The sequence below is a fragment of the Lithobates pipiens genome, unplaced genomic scaffold, assembly GCF_037356315.1.
Source record: "Lithobates pipiens isolate NorthernLeopardFrog02 unplaced genomic scaffold, aLitPip1_a1.2 Scaffold_18, whole genome shotgun sequence".
Classification (NCBI taxonomy): Eukaryota; Metazoa; Chordata; class Amphibia; order Anura; family Ranidae; genus Lithobates; species Lithobates pipiens.
Window position 1 is genome coordinate 643,548,125 of NW_027507758.1, and position 17,286 is coordinate 643,565,410.

Sequence of the window (17,286 nt, forward strand, 5' to 3'; positions counted from 1 at the left end):
GCAAAGCCTCTGCCACAGACTTGGATGTAGAACACTTGTGAATAAAGTCTCTGCCACAGACTTGAATGTAACTGAAGGATGTAGGTAAATTTAGAGAGCCATCATACGGTACCAGTGTCTCTCAGCCTGTCCGGAAATACCGTATTAGTGTAAATTTGCTTGGTGTCTTTCAACTGAGCCTCCAGGCTCGTTCTGAGAAGCCAGCCTTATGCGTGGCCCTCTCCAGAAGAGTCCTCCCTTGGTTGCTTCTCCAGTTGCTGGGCCTCTCCACAGATGAGACCAACGGACCACCTTTGAATCCTCCTTCCAGTTACTTTGCCTCAGACTAGCCAGCCCCGAGACTCGGAATTGGATGGATCCACACCCCAGGCCATGAGGGCCATGAGGGCTGGTCAGGAGGACCAGGACCAAACAGACAGAAAGATCTTCTGGACCGGAACCCAGAAGCACATGATGTCAGTACCTTAAGTACCCTCTCCCAGAATGCACAGCAAGATGACACTCCCACTGGGCTGGTTCCGAGAAAGAATGGCACTCAATGCGCCTAGCTGAACTGCGTTCTCACACTTGCCAGTGGTGACAGCGCCACCTGTGGCCAAGCAGAACCCAGTGCAATCCAGCTAGACTGGTACTGAGACCATAATTTGGCATAATTAACCCTAAAACACAACTGTGGCTTTAGGAATTTTAAATAGGAAAAAACATATGAACTGAAGACCAAGTTGCGGCCTTACAGATCTGAGCCATAGAGGCCTGATGATGCCCCGCCCAAGAGGCACCAACCGCCCTGGATGAGTGCGCTTTAACATAAAAAGGAGGAATTTTCTTTTTTAAGCCGTAAGCTTGAACAATCACTTGACAAATCCAAATTGTGGACTTTGGAGCTGCCTGTCCCATTTTTGGACCTTCTGGCAGAACAAACAAAACATCTGTTTTGTGAACCTGAGCGGTCACCTTTATATAGACTCTGATCGCTCTTACTACATCGAGGGAATGTATTGCCTTCTCTTCCCTAAATTGAGGCTCTAGGAAGAAGGTAGAATACTATCCTGGTTTAAATGAAAACTTGTCACCACTTGTATGATTACATAATTTTTTCACAGGTTTCTACTTTAATATAGCAGCAAACATTATGAGATTAAAGAAGTAGGTGCAAAGTGGAAGCAGTGGATCTGCAGGGAACAGCTTGCTGAGCACTTTATGTTGTATATGAATTTGCACATGGATCAGTTTACTTCATTTATTGAGAAACACCATAAGATCAGTGAAGTAGGTGTAAAGTGGAAGCAGTAGATCTGCAGAGAATATTGTTTGGGCCCCTAGCACTTTATATATGAATGTCTCCACATATTTTAATGTATTTGTGATGATTTATGTGCACACACAATAGGACAGCGCTGTGACACATAATGCTCTTCTAGTTGATAAAGGGAAATCTTACCTTTGTTACAGCAGCAGTCCGGTATAAGTTATTTCTGTAGGTATTTGAGTTGTTACACATAGCACAGGTTTTATTCTATTTATATTGGTGACATAATTGCCCAAATCTGGGGCTCAGGAGCCATTTCCACCCTTTACTCTTGGCTGGGGCTCTTTGTATCCATATAACAGATGTTCTACATGACTAAATCTGACATCAATTTTACTGCAAAATCAAAGGGGCCAAAATGTCCCCCCCTCCCAGCAGTAATATATTTCTATCCCGCTTGGTGGGAGTGGAGATGACCCATCTATAAGGATATACAGTACATACACACACAGCACAAGGCCGTGTTCACACTACGAGACATTTCTCAGGGCTGTAGTTTCTCTGATCTCCACAAGGTGGTGATCTCACCACTACCCAGACAGGAAGTCTCTATGGAAGACAGGAAGTGATGTCAGGTACAGACAGGATGTTCCCGGTGAGAGGTGATTTGGGAGGAAGTAGAGAGGAGACGTTGCAGGAAGAAGTAGCAGAGGAGGTAATAAGATCGTATTCTCTATTTACACCCAGTAACCCCCTTTTAGTGAAGGTCAGAAGTATTAGATGTTTGTATTTAGTTTTATAAAATGGACAATCTCTAATCGGGATACAATGTATAACGCAGTCAGTGTATCGGTATAATGTGGAGTGTGAGTTCCGGGGTCCCCACAGGGGGAGGACATGAGGCTCCCTCAGTAAGAAGCACATAAATGATTGTATATTGTGTCAGGATAGAGCCAGACACCTCGGCACCACCTGAATCTGAGGGGAGGTCTCTGGCTGAATTCACAACACAAAGAAGGGGGTCAGTCTGGTGAGAGTCGCCTTCCATGATGGACACAGAGAGGAGCTGATGGCTGCAGACCTCACTGGAAGGTGCTTAGAACTGCTGAGTCTGATGGGTCAGTATGGACTGGGTGCTGCTCTCTGCACCCTGGACATATAGTTCTGTATTGTCTGTGCTGCTGAGCTGTGGTCAGACCCTCCCAACCCCCTCCAAGGGCCCATGGACTTCACCCTGCCTGCCCTTCTTCAGCTACCAGCCCCTACCCCTGTCAGCCCGGATATCTGCCCTGTTCTGGACTTCACCCTGCCTGCCCTTCTTCAGCTACCAGGCCCTACCCCTGTTGGACTTGATATCTGCCATTTCCTATATTTAACCCATCACGCCCTGATCTCTGCCCTTTTTTGGACCTGGATCTCTGTCCCTGAGTCGGACCCATTTCCCTGGCCATCCTACGTGGACTACCTGTGTGGTGTTACATTATCTGGTGGAATTTTTCATTCTACTGTCTTGCTACCCTATGTGCTAACACTGCTCTGCCCTGTGGACTATCACCCCTTTGCTGTCCTGAGGAGCACTCTTCATTTCTGTGCCTTCTGTTTGCCCTGTGGACTACGTCCCCTTTGATGTCCCCTATTACCACCCTGAGGATCACTCTTCATTGCTGTGTCTATTGTGTGTTCTGTGGACTAATTCTCCCCCTGCCTGTACCCCGAGTCCCCCAATAAACGCCCCACGTGTCGGGTTCCTGGTGATTTGCCTCTGTGTGCTCTCTCTCTGCACTCTTCCTTCATCACACCCCCGTCATGTCCGTCCTCTTCCTCCATAGTCACTGTGATGTCTTTTATCTCCAGCAGATGATGATACACACATATATTATTATTATTATACAGGATTTATTTAGCGCCAACAGTTTACGCAGCACTTTACAATATAAAAGGGAGACAATACAGTAATAATACAATAAAATATAAGAGGATTAAGAGGGCCCTGCTCAGAAGAGCTTACAATCTAATAGGGTGGGGCAGGTGGTACAAAAGGTTGTAACTGTGGGGAATGAGCTGATGGAAGTGATAAAAGATCAGTTGGAGACGTGATCGGTTTCTCTGAAGAGATGAGTTTTCAGGGGTCGCCTGAAGGTAGCAAGAGTAGGGAATAGCCGGACAGGTTGAGGTAGCGAGTTCCAGAGGATGGGAGAGGTATATATATATATATATATATATATATATATATAGAGGGGAAACCTAGATTAACCCCTTCAAGGGGATCAGTTGATGAGGAATATATCTTCCTTCCAAATCTGGCCATACATGGTTCAGTTTTATCGTTCATCCAGCGGGATGAGAGGAAAAAACAGAAGTGATTCCCCCATCCACACATTGGAGGGGGATGGGGGAATCCACCCCGCTGCACTATTGTATTCTGACAATGGGGGGCGCTCCTACTCTCTCAGAATACACACATCAGTGATGAAGCTATTGGCTGCAGCCGCTGATGGAGTGACTTTTATCCGGCAGTGACCACACATGGATGGAAATGTGACCGATCCCTGCTGAACCAGCTGAATTTCCATGTCTCTATGGTCACCATAAGTGACTTCCTCCCCTCCCCCCTCATCTCCTTCATTATGTAAGTAATGCTGAGATCATCTCCCATTGGCTGAGCAATATTATCATTTGTCTCTGAGCTGCTCCTTCCATTTTTTCTGATGCTCTTAGGATGTGGGCGGATCCTTGGCATCCTCACTAGAAAAGTAGGACTGTTGGTCCTGCATTGTATGTAATGACATCTGAATACCTGCTACAAGCTTTTATCCTGCATAGTGTGGGGGTCCTGTGTGGGTAAATCATATCTCATTCTGAAGTGGAGCTTTAATATAATGGACCCCTGAATGGAGAGGTGAGGAGGATTCTGGGAATATCATTTGATTTTTCTGTTTGTGTTCAGATCTAGAGTTTTCCTCCTGTGAAGTCTGGAGATCATATGACCATCACATTGCCTCCACCTCCCTCCCTGATAGAATAGAGAAATACAAAGAAGATTCTAGAAGTCACCAGAGAGATGATGGAGGAGAGGTGAGGAGGATTCTGGGAATTCTGGGACATTATCCAGTAACAGACAAGGGATGTGTCTGGATGGTGACTGTATCATTGTGTGTGTCAGGTTCCTATAAGGTGTCAGGATGTCACTGTCTATTTCTCCATGGAGGAGTGGGAGTATTTAGAAGGACACAAGGATCTCTACAAGGACGTCATGATGGACAATCAGCCGCCCCTCACATCACCGGGTAAGAGGAGACTTTATTGTAAAGGAGAGAGCAGTACGGAGGCTCCACCTAGATCCCCCATCATCTGATAAACACATAGAAACAATGTATTCAGTCAGTGTGTGTGTTTCCTACAGATGGATCCAGTAATGGGAACCCACCAGAGAGATGTCCCCGTCCTCTGTATTCCCGGGATTCCACACAGGAAGGTCACACCATCCCCCACCATCATCAGGTAGATGAGGAACAATCACTGATATTATCATTAGGATCTGTACATTATCTGCATTGTTACCATTGATGTCATTTTTATTATATATTCAGAGTGGAAACCTGAGAGATCCTAAAGTTGAGGTTAAAGATGAGATAAAAGAGGAGGATGATGAGGATGGGGTGATGGAGGAGTCAGAGTCTCTAAAAGAACACAAAGATCTGTACCAGGACACCATGGTGGAGTCATCCAGCTACAGAAACCCACCAGAGAGATGTCCCCGTCCACTGTATTCCCGGGATTCCACACAGGAAGGTCACACCATCCCCCACCATCATCAGGTAGATGATTGATAATTATTGGTAGTTCTGATTTATACACAGCATGATTGTTACAATGAATGTTTTATTATATATTCAGAGTGGAAACCTGAGAGATTCTAAAGTTGAGGTTAAAGAAGAGATAAAAGAGGAGGATGATGAGGATGGAGTGACGGAGGAGTCAGAGTCTCTAAAAGAACACAAAGATCTGTACACCATCCCCCACCATCATCAGGTAGATGATTGACAATTATTGGTAGTTCTGATTTATACACAGCATGATTGTTACAATGAATGTTTTATTATATATTCAGAGTGAAAACCTCGGGGATGATAATATTGATGTTAAAGAAGAGTATGAAGAGGAGGATGAGGAGTATGGAGTGATGGAGGAGTTTTCAGAAGGACACAAGGATATGATGGAGCCACCTAATACCAGGAACCCACCAGAGAGATGTCCCCGTCCTCTGTATTCCTGGGATTCCACACAGGAAGGTCACACCATCCCTCACTATTGCAAGGTTGGTGGGACGGAGCATCTAGAACATGGACTTGTAGAAATAATGTGTGGATTTTATATGTGATGTCGCAATAATAAATCTTATTTCTCTTATATTCATCGACCGACACAGCTCCTCTCTGTAACAAATGGGTTGTTAGCCCTATCAAAAGGAGAATACTAGGCAAAGTTGTAACACAACACTCAGAACTCTCAGTTCCGCCCAGGGGGGTGGTCCCTTGGGCTACAACCCTCTACCCTGCAAAGCAGCATCAGTTTTATTTTGCCTAGTGAAGGAGAAGGACCTAGGAACCCTGCGGGCCCATCGGTCCGTGCTTTTTTTTTAAGCAGAAGCTTGGCTTTTTGCACAAGATGAATGATCCTGTGATCTACTATCAACAGCCGGCTGGGTGACAGGCTGGATACCCTTATCCTTGTAGTCTCCCTAGTCCAGCCATTGAGCGTGTATAGGTCACAGCTACGGCTCGGCAGGCCACGACATACCTCAGCTCCAGAGGTGGTCGTGAGCTTTTATGCTCCGGGGCATACATATGACCGGGCTACTGATGTCTGCGTCACACTATGCCGAGGCCAGTAGCTACCCTGTACTGATCAGGAGTAGCTCTACAATGGAATGTCTCCCTGCTCTTCAGGACTGGTAAGTACAGCTCTCCCTGCCTCGGTGGGGCTGAGCAGCTGGGCATTCCCTGGGAGGTCGATACGGGGGGTCCCTCACCTCCCTCTCTTCTCTCCCCTGTCCCTATCTTCCCCTCACAGGGGGGTGCTGCATGTGGTGCTGAGCGGTGGTGTGTAAGATCCCTGAGGGCTCTCACCTGGTATAGGGGATTGGCTGGCTGGTGGAGTCCTGGATCCTGTGTGTTAAGTTTCCGGGAGGTGCCTGTGCGGGTCTGGCTGTGTTTTCGGTGCATCGCTGTGTCTCTGTCACATTTCTGTCTCTGTCCCTCATGGAAGCTGGCCGGCGGACATTTTAGGTGTAAGCAAGGACAGCATGTCTTTCTGGGCTTCAAGCGGCTATTTTCCCAGTGCTCTCCTATTCAGGACACTGGCGGCCATTTTCTAGAAGCCTGAGCACGTTTTCAGTGTTCTCCAGAAGCAGCTACATGTGCTCTCAGTTCCCTGTCTGTTTACTGGATGCTGGTGGCCATTTTATTGTAGCCTGAGCACGTTTTTCAGATCGTTTAGCGATCATTCTGACAAACTGCCACCAACACAGGTTTTGTTTCCTCTGCACCTGGGAGCACTCGGGGTCTACAGGCACTACTTGTGAACAGCGCAGAACTCCTCAGGGTGGCGAGTCCGGCGGGTTAGAGCCCCTCAGTCAACAAGGAGGGTGGGACTGTCACTGTCCTAAGTCCCCTTCGGGTGGCAGACCGGGTAAGGTCAGCGTGGCTTCAGAAACTGGTGTTTCTTCCTCCGAAATCCATGCAATTGCATCCGAGTCACCTGCGGACTGCGCAGTTCCCATGGACACCCTGACAGCGGTCCTTAATTCGTTCGTTGCCAAGATTGAGGTGGTGCTTGGGAAGAAAGGTGCTAAAAAGTGGCCTGCCCCGCGTCCTCTGGGAAGAGCGCTGACGCAAACTCGGGTCCCGCTGAGGCTGGTGACCCCTTGCTCTGTCTTGTCAGACAACGCTGACCAGGACTGTTCGGATAGTGAGAATGAGTCCCCACCTGGGTTCGGGCGCGACAAGGCGCTTGTTGGAGCATTTATTACAGATGTGCGTGATACCCTGAAGATTCAAGAGCCAGCGGATCCCTTTGCTGATGTACCGGTCCCTTTTGGGTCCCGCAAGCCAGCACATTCACCTAAGGTGTTCCCGTATCTGACTTATTTTGACAAGTTCATTTACAAGGAATGGGGTTGGCCGCAACTGACCTTTTCGGTCCCCAAATACATGGCGGTGCGTTACCCCTTTGAGGAAAGCCTTCTCAAAAAATGGTTGGCTCCTCCAGTCATGGACCCCCCAGTATCCAGGTTAAATAAAGTAACCACCATCCCGGTTGAGGGGACTCCTGCATTCAAGGATCCCACAGACAGGAAGGCCGAGGCAGGGGCTCATTCCTTGTTTACGGTTGTGGGGTCAGCCATGCGACCTGTACTGGCATCCGCACTTGTGTTGCAGACACTGACTGAGTGGGCAAAACTTTTGCACCGTCAATTGGGAGAGCAGAACGCCTCCCATGTCTGCATGGAACTAGCAGACCAACTAGTGCAAGGCCTTAAGTATGTCTGTGATGCGGCCCTGGATACTCTCCCTCTGTTATCCAGGGCCTCAGTGTCAGCTGTGGTGCTGAGGCGCCTAATTTGGCTAAAATGCTGGTCTGCTGACCAGGCATCCAAAAAAGCCCTGACAGATCTTCCCTTCATTGGTAACCGGCTCTTTGGAGCTTCATTGGATGACATTATTATAAATGCCACTGGTGGTAAGGGTACCCTACTCCCACAGGCCAGGAAGGCTAAGGAGCCATGCCGTAGGCAAGGGCCCTCTTTTTCCGCTCACAAGAGGCTTTTTCGTCCGGCCGGAGCTTCGACAAACCGTTCCCAGCCCGACAGGACGCCCACGGACGGTCAAAAACGTCCCTGGAACCACATGAAGGTTTACCCCCACCCATGTCTCGGGTGGAGGGTCGCCTTTGGGAGTTTGCAGCCCGGTGGTCCTCCCGGTTATTCGACCAATGGGTCTGCGATCTGATTTCCATAGGCTACAATATAGTTTCTCTCTTGGCCGCCAAACAGATTCTTCCCCTCCAGCATACCCGTATCCCCGGTTCGCCGGGAGGCCCTGTTGGGAGTGGTAAGGGAATTGTTGAATCGCGGGGTGATTGTACCGATTCTGGACTCGGAATGCTTCCAGGGATTCTACACAAATCTGTTTGTGGTTCCCAAGAAGGAAGGGGTACGTCCAATCCAAAGCCCTCAATCACTTTGTGAAAGTGCAGAGGTTCAGAATGGAATCGGTTCTCTCTCGCTGCTCTCCATCAAGGGGACTCCCTGGCGTCCTTAGACATCCAGGATGCATACCTGCACATACCCATATGCCTTCGCTATCAGAAGTTTCTGCAATTTGCAGTCGGGGAAGCCCACTACCAGTTTGTGGCTCTTCCTTTTGGTCTGGCATCAGCCCCCCGAGTCTTTACCAAGGTACTGGCTCCAGTTGTGGCGTTGCTGTGACAACGTGGGATTGTAATCGTGGGATACCTAGTCGATCTCCTCCTGAGGGCATCTTCCGCCTCAGAATTAGGGGAGGATGTGGCGATTACCATGTAGACCCTGCAAGAATTTGGGTGGCTGTTGAACCTCAAAAAGTCGGTGATTGTGCCGATCCAGTGTCTGGAGTACTCAGGCTTGCTGTTGGACTCCAGGGAAGCGAGAGTTTTTCTACCTTCAGACAAATTGCAGACTTTCAGATCCGCGTTAAAACTGCTGATGAACCGCAAATGGTCATAGCCCCGCTTTTGCATGCAAGTCCTGGGGCTCATGGTAGCCTCCTTCGAGACAGTATCTTATTCCCAGTTCCACACCAGAGTGCTGCAGAAGGAGATTTTGACAAAATGAGACAAATCTCAGTTGTCCCTGGATCGACAGGTGAGCCAGTCAGTCAGAGACTCACTGATCTGGTGGTTGAGGTCCCCGGTCATTCAGTCCGGAAAATCGTTCCTTCCTCTGAAATGGACGGTGATCACAACGGACACCAGTCTATCCGGTTGGGGTGGAGTGATGGGGGTTCAGTCGGCTCAGGGCCTCTGGTTGACGGAAGAATCCGAGTTGCCGATCAATCTGCTCGAATTGAGAGCGATCAGGCTGTGCCTCTACACATGACAGATGAGACTTCAAGGGCATCCGATCAGGATACAGTCAGACAACACCACGGCTGTGGCATACGTCAATCACCAAGGGGGAACAAGAAGCTCAGCCGCGACACCGGAGGTCGCTCACATACTTTGGTGGGCAGAGCATAACGTACCGGCCCTGTCAGCCATTTACATCCCGGGAGTGGAGAACTGGCAGACGGACTATCTGATTCGACAGATGCTGGACCCAGGAGAATGGGCATTGCATCCGGAGATATTCAGGCTGCTGTGCCTGAAGTGGGGCACACCAGACGTGGATCTGCTGGCCTCCCGTCTCAATTGGAAGGTGCCAAGATTCGTGTCCAGGACAAGAGATCCGTGGGCCGAGGCGTCAGACGCGCTGGTGGCTCCGTGGGGTCAGTACCAGCTGATCTACGCCTTTCCTCCACTGAAACTGTTGCCACGTCTGCTTCGCAGAGTGGAAGTCGAGGGGATACCAGTATTCTGAACAACTTTGCTAAAGATAACCCCCGCCCGTTAACCAAGCAAAAAAAGCGCTTGCACCGGATGATGAGCTTCCTGACTGGGAGCTGTGGAATGTTAGCAGCTGTATTAAAAGGTTTTGAACAAAAACAAAACCACTACAAACATCTAAAAAACATTCATAAGGCAAACGAATAAATCAATTCACCCATAGAAGAAACAGCGCATATCACTCTATAAAAGAAAAGTTATTCGGGTGCAATCTCTTATTTTTCGTAAAACATAAGTATATGTTCCAATTAATCCGAATGAATCATGCAAAATTGCTGATATCCATAATAACTATCCATATGTCCATATGTCCAGTTTATACTATATACTCGAAATCGTCCCAATAAGAGAAGAACAAAATTGTCTATCACAGCTCATAGAAAGCCTGGAAAGCAAAACTGAAACAGAGTTCTCTATCACAGTCCATAGGGGATGCGCAATATAATCCTTCCTTAACGTGACTGGATCTCCAACAATAAAGATGCAGTGTTCCCAAATTGCTGGGGGGGTAATTCTACGCTTAAAACAACCCCCTTTAGTTTTATTCTTACCAGATCTGCCTGGTTACATGAGCCTCCAGATATCACTCCTCATCGGCTGGATCTCATCCTCTTCATGAGCCTCAGGTGGTTCAAGATCTCGGAAAAGAGCAATTACAGGAAACACACATAGCGTAACTCTGTCTCATAAAAACACTATTTATTTAAATAAAATATTTTGCACTCACAAACAACAATTCTTTAAAAACATTGGTTCATCCACCATGCATAGTTCTTTGCAACAGTCAGGTACAGGAAGATACGTTAACATCAGCCATTACAAGTTGTAGCTTTACAATAGCTCACGGTTTTAACTGTGCGTCTTTCCTCCCTCCTGTCAGTCTCTCTATGCTGCTATCGTGCACTCCCACCCTGACGCGTTTCGTCGTATTGACCATATACCAGTATTACTGGTTGCCCCAGATTGGCCTCAGCGTCCCTGGTACGCAGACCTGGTGCGTCTGGTGGCAGACGCTCCCTGGTGACTGCCGTTGCGAGAGGACCTTCTGTCTCAAGGTCCGATTCTCCATCCTGCTTTACCATCGCTGGCTTTAACGGCATGGCTATTGAGAGCCAGGTGTTGAGGAACTGGGGTCTGTCAGACTCGGTGATTCCAACTATATTGAGAGCACAGAAATCTTCTCGGAAGATATACCATCGTACCTGGAAGGCCTACATCTCCATGTGTGAGGAGAAAGGATGGCATCTGCACTCATTTTCCATATCCAGGATCCTGCTGTTTCTCCAGCAAGGAGTAGACCAGAGATTGGCATTAAGCACCATCAAAGGGCAAATTCCAGCCTTAGCTGTCTTTTTTTCAACGACCCCTGGCATTGCACTCTTTAGTGAGTACCTTCATTCAGGGGGTACGACATGTAGTCCCTCTGGTGCATCCACCTTTACCCCCTTGGGATCCGAACCTGGTGTTGTCGGTGCTTCAAAAACTGCCATTTGAAAACATCAGGGAGATTCCCCTGTTGACTCTTTCCCAGAAAGTGGTCTTCTTAGTGGCCATCACATCGGCCAGGAGGGTTTCGGAACTGGCGGCCTTGTCTTGCAAGTCACTGTATCTGGTTATCCACAAGGATAAGGTGGTGTTGCGTTCGCAACCGTCTTTTCTACCGAAAGTGGTCTCGGCTTTTCATATCAATGAGGACATTGTATTGCCATCTCTGTGTCCTAAACTGAAGCACCCTAAGGAGGTGGCCCCTTATGCTCTGGATGTGGTTCGGGCTTTTAAGGTGTATTTGTCTGCCACGGCTCTTTCGGAAGTCAGACTCACTGTTTGTTTGGGTGGCTGGTCAAAAGAAAGGCATGGCAGTCTCGTCAACCACCATTTCCAGGTGGTTCAGACAGATTGTAATACAAGCCTACGACCTTAAAGGGGGGCAGGTGCCCCCCTTTTTGGTCACGGCCCACTCCACAAGGGCAATCGGAACTCCTTGGGCCTTCCGACACCAAGCGTCCGCTGCTCAGGTGTGTAAAGTGGCGACCTGGTCACCTGTCCACACTTTTACCAAGTTCTACAAGGTCGCAAAGTTTTGCAGGCGGTCGTGTAGTTTCAATTGAATATGTAATATATATTTTCTGTTTTTCCTGGTTTTTGGATAAAAACACAGTACTGTTATGTTAATTCACTGTTGCATTACTTCCGCAGTTTGGTGCGGTTTTGGGTGATCGCTCCTGTTGAGGATACCCTGTTTTTTGTGGTGGTTTTTCCACGCACTGTTGTTTTTTGTACTCGCCGTAAAATCCTTTTCTCTGTAATTGACCGACCGACAAGCACCCGCCCCTCCTTTTATCTTTATGTTATACTGCTTGTTGACGTACTGAGGTCTGTCTGCAGATGGGAGGGTTGTTAACCAAGGGACCGCCTCCCTGGGTGGAACTAAGAGTTCTGAGTGTTGTATTACAACTATGCCTAGTATTCTCCTAGTGATAAAGCTAACAACCCATTTGTTACAGAGAGGAGCTGTGCTGGTCGGGGGATTCGAGAGAAAAGGATTTTACGGTGAGTACAAAAAATCCAATTATCTTACAGACGATATTCTCTCTCATTTTCTTGGTTTAGAGTGGAGATCCAATGGATATAGAATTTGAGGTGAAATCAGAAGAAGAAGAGAGGTATGTGAGGGATGATCAGCAGTCTATGGAGGAGGATGGAATAACGGGGACATTTATAGAGGAGGACACTCCTACAGAGATCAGCACAGGTGGGTCATTAACACTAAATCCATTCCTCCACCCATACTGCTCACTGATTGGTCCAGAGTAGGGCGGGGGCTGGGTGATATCAGCCTGTAATCCCCTGGTCACTTTCCTGAGCTGTGTTCCCCGTCCTGTATTTCTGGATTTCTCTCCGATAATCTTCCTTCTCTGTGCTGCCGACACAATTTATGTATCTAGACTGGATTTATGGAGATTCTGGGGATCAGCTGGCAGCAAAATGTTCATTTTCCCCATAGATGTTACTAGATCTAGGCACCTGGGGTATGTGATTTGGGTCTTCTGCCCCATACCCGGGTATGACAAAATCTCTGACAGAACAATCCCACCAGGATTACTTGTTGTGTTGTCTGCTGGCTGTGCCGGGTGGAGGGATATGTCTGTATAGTCTCAGACCCAAGTCACTGAGTGCAGTCTCAGGAGATGGGAGGCAGCGGTGTGGGACCTCTGCAACTTGTCTCATGTAATCATTTCATCTTCCACTGATTACTGAATACCAATATTATGAGTCCTGACCCTTACACTGTATACTTTATATTCTACATTACATACTCCTGACCCCTGCACTATATACTCTATGTTGTACATTACATCATTCTGATACTATATAGTCCTATCTGTTGTATCTTATACAATATGTTGTTCATTACATAGTCCTGACTTCTGCTCTCTCCCCTTCCCCCACTGCTATATATACACATAATATGTATTCTCTTTTGTTACACCCATTTCCTACCAGCTGGACATTTTATATCGGATGATGTGATTGGAGCACAGACTTTTACGTGTTCATAATAATTTCTTAACTTCATCAAACAGAAAGTGATAATGGGGGAGGAGTCAATAACCCAATGATGGGGGTCTTCAGGATCAGTCCAGTGTTCATCTTGGTTGTTCTCCCCCCATCCTCACTCTCTGACCTCTGGTGGGGCTCAGCCCCGCTGTTATTCATGACTAAATCATGGACTAAATAAGGAAGTGCAGGACTTCTTGTGTTGGGAAGATGGCAATGAGTGATAGAGGGGGAGGGGACACTCGTCCTATAATCCCCTCATCACTGTCACTCCTATAGAAGACAGTTCTTGTTGTTTCCTCCCTCTCTGACTAAGGTCCATGAATAAAGAAATGATCTGGTAGGAGATCAGAGGACCCATTTACTAGTTACCTTGAGGGGGGAATTGTAAGATCCTCAGAGACAAAGCTGCCTGATGTGGGCGGAGTCCTGGTTTAGGGGAACCAATCAGCTGATGTCTAGTAATAATCTTTGTATTTCTATTTTAGTAGATGGACGGGAGTTGAGGAAAACCTCAGAGGATTGTCTCACTTTGTCTCCAGACTGTAAAGTAGAAGATGAGGACATCACACAGTATAGTCCAGGAGAAAACCCGACTACCTCAAATGTCCATCCGGCACCACACAGTGTAGATGGACCATCGTATTCCTCTTATCCTGAGGAACTTCAGACTGTGCGGGACGGGGCCGTCCTTCCAACAGAGAAGAGATTTTCCTGTACTGAGTGCGGGAAGTGTTTCCCTTCAAAATCCAGACTTAATAGGCATAACAGATCTCACACCGGGGAGAAGCCGTATTCCTGTCCTGAGTGTGGGAAATGTTTTTCAGTGAAGTCCAATCTTTCCACACATCAGCGATCTCACACAGGGGAGAAGCCGTATTCCTGTCCTGAGTGTGGGAAATATTTTTCAAGGAAATCCTATCTTTCCACACATAATAGATCTCACACAGGGGAGAAGCCGTATTCCTGTCCTGAGTGCGGGAAATGTTTTTCACAGGCGTGCGATCTTTCCATACATCAGAGATCTCACACGGGGGAGAAGCCGTATTCCTGTCCTGAGTGTGGGAAATGTTTTTCACAGGCGTGCGATCTTTCCATACATCAGAGATCTCACACAGGGGAGAAGCCGTATTCCTGTCCTGAGTGTGGGAAATGTTTTTCAAGGAAATCCCTTCTTTCCACACATCAGCGATCTCACACAGGGGAGAAGCCGTATTCCTGTCCTGAGTGTGGGAAATGTTTTTCAAGGAAATCCCTTCTTTCCACACATCAGAGATCTCACACAGGGGAGAAGCCGTTTTTCTGTCCTGAGTGTGGGAAATGTTTTTCAAGGAAATCCAGTCTTTCCTCACATCAGAGATCTCACACAGGGGAGAAGCCGTATTCCTGTCCTGAGTGTGGGAAATATTTTTCAAGGAAATCCCATCTTTACAGACATCAGAGATCTCACACGGGTGAGAAGTCGTATTCCTGTCCTGATTGCGGGAAATGTTTTTCAGTGAAGTCCAATCTTTACAGACATCAGAGATCTCACACAGGAGAGAAGCCGTATTCCTGTCCTGAGTGCGGGAAATGTTTTTCAAGGAAATCCTATGTTTCCACACATCAGAGATCTCACACGGGGGAGAAGCGGTATTCCTGCCTTGAGTGCGGGAAATGTTTTTCAGTGAAGTCTGATCTTTCCAGACATCAGAGATCTCACACGGGGGAGAAGCCGTATTCCTGTCCTGAGTGAGGGAAATGTTCCTCACTGAAGTCCTGTCTTCCTGTACATCAGGGATCCCACACAACCCTCGAGGTGTATTAGTGCCTTGAGTGCGGGAAATGTCTTCTATATGAATGTTGCTGGACATCACAGGTCTCATGTGGGGAAGAAGCACACCCTGATATACACCTCAGATATACTCCATGGCTGATCTTCATCATAAAACAGTTCCAGGGGTGTGGACATTCTTTTAAAAATGACTTATCCAAGGGACTGAATCGGGGGCTCATCTATATGTCTCTTATGACAATCTCCTTGTCCTGATAAAATAAAAGATAATTTTAACCAAAACCGTATATAAATCTGAGGTGCTTTTAGGAATGTCGGGGTATTTTTTAACTTAGGTGCTCAGTACAAGCGCATGCTGAGCAGACAAATCACACTCCGGTGTCCGCTCTGTTAACGGAAAAGTTCACCTTTTATAAAAAATAATAAATTCAAATTTTCTGCAGGTAAAAATCTTTGAATTTACAATAATTTTTTTAGGAGCCTGGAAAGCATTGCAGCCATGATGGGGTGATGGCTGGTGCTATGCAGGACTCCTGCAGACTGTCCGTGTAATCTGTCTGCCTGTACATTATACGGGATGGCAGTTACAGTGACAGGAAGAACCAATCATCTACCAGAGAGCTCACAAGCCGACATCGGCAAAGGACAGAACTCTGTGAATGAATGGCACGGCCGCGCTCTTTTCATAAAGTGACAGCCGGTACAGGGAACTTCTCCCCGCACTGCTGTCACACAGAGGACTCAGATCACTGAGCCACTGCAGGAACAGGAACATGTAACATCTTCCCGAAGGTGAACATTTCCTTTAACTCTTTCACTGCCAGAGCCGTTTTTGTGTTTTTTGCCCACATATGAAAAATAATTTTAGGCCTGAAGATTATCTAAAAACCCCAAAACATTATATATTATTTGAAAGCAGACACCATGGAGAATAACATGACAGTAGTTCCATATTTTTATGTCACATAATATTAGTGCAAAAGTCTAGGAAACACACTTTTTTGGTAAAAAACACACTTATCTTAATCTTAGGGGGCAGAAAAACGCAAAAAGTTAACCATTTATTTTTTACAATATAAAAGCCAAGTAAATAGATACCCAACATGTCAAACTTTAAATTTGTGTGCGCCTGTGAAATGGTGACTAACTTCATTTTATGTGCTTGGGTGTAACTTTTATTTTGTACAAGTAAAAAAAAATGTTTTTTCATGCACATGTCTATTATCATAACTCATGACCAGCTGACTGTGTAAACTACTTTGACCCCGCCATTTATCGCCGTCTCCTTGCTATGTCCCCCAAGCGTTGTGTAAGTGGCACAGATGATAATTTATGATGTTATAAAATGATGAGATTGCTATGTATTTGTATTCTGTATGGTTTTTTAGTTAGGATGATTTTCTTTGCTGACAAGGCATAAAAGGTCCTGAAGAAGCTTATTGATGTGAAACGCGTCAACCTCTTGGACAATTTGGCAAAGCTAAATGAGTCATTATGAATCTATATGGCCTAATGTTTGATGGATTTGTTCCCATGTGGTTTTAACACAAAATTTTACTATTTGTAATAAAGATTTATATGTTATGTTATTTATGTGTTTGCCCTTTTTTGTACCAATAAAGTTCGACATACAAGTTTCTTTTCTGAAATGATATATACAGTATATTGGATGTGGTACATTAATAGTAGCCAAATCTTCCTCATTTTTTATATTAAAAAAAATAAAAATTTTAATGTGAGCGGCATTCACCCGGCTGTGATGAATATTGGATGTATATTATTTCATACACTGATTTCCTTGGCTCCATCTAGTGGTCATAATGCAGTATTGTGATATTTTTTTTACTGATGGAGGTATGTCACGAAAAATACCCCATTATGGTCACTAGATGGAGCTGACCATCATAGGAAATCACTTTGCTACATTATGGACAGAATTTGGGTGAATACTTGTCAAGTAGACCCCCTTAGTTTTCTTCACCAGACATGTCTTCATACAGATAACTGAGATCATCCTCATACACTGGTGAGTACAGAACACACTGAAGGGTATAAATTAATC

At 46.4% G+C, this 17,286-nt stretch overlaps 1 protein-coding gene across 1 annotated transcript in view; it reads left to right on the top strand.

Annotated features, from left to right (window-relative positions):
• Window positions 1–1,917: 1,917 nt before the first annotated feature.
• Window positions 1,918–17,286, top strand: part of LOC143986909 (uncharacterized) — a 130,011-nt gene continuing 114,642 nt past the window's right edge. The window contains exons 1-8 of the mRNA XM_077485317.1: window positions 1,918–1,964; window positions 4,197–4,536; window positions 4,653–4,750; window positions 4,840–5,067; window positions 5,147–5,281; window positions 5,361–5,567; window positions 12,503–12,644; window positions 13,939–15,170. Coding sequence (XP_077341443.1) covers window positions 4,452–4,536; window positions 4,653–4,750; window positions 4,840–5,067; window positions 5,147–5,281; window positions 5,361–5,567; window positions 12,503–12,644; window positions 13,939–15,170 — 2,127 coding nt within the window. The 5' untranslated portion in view covers window positions 1,918–1,964; window positions 4,197–4,451. The remainder of the gene's footprint in view (window positions 1,965–4,196; window positions 4,537–4,652; window positions 4,751–4,839; window positions 5,068–5,146; window positions 5,282–5,360; window positions 5,568–12,502; window positions 12,645–13,938; window positions 15,171–17,286) is intronic.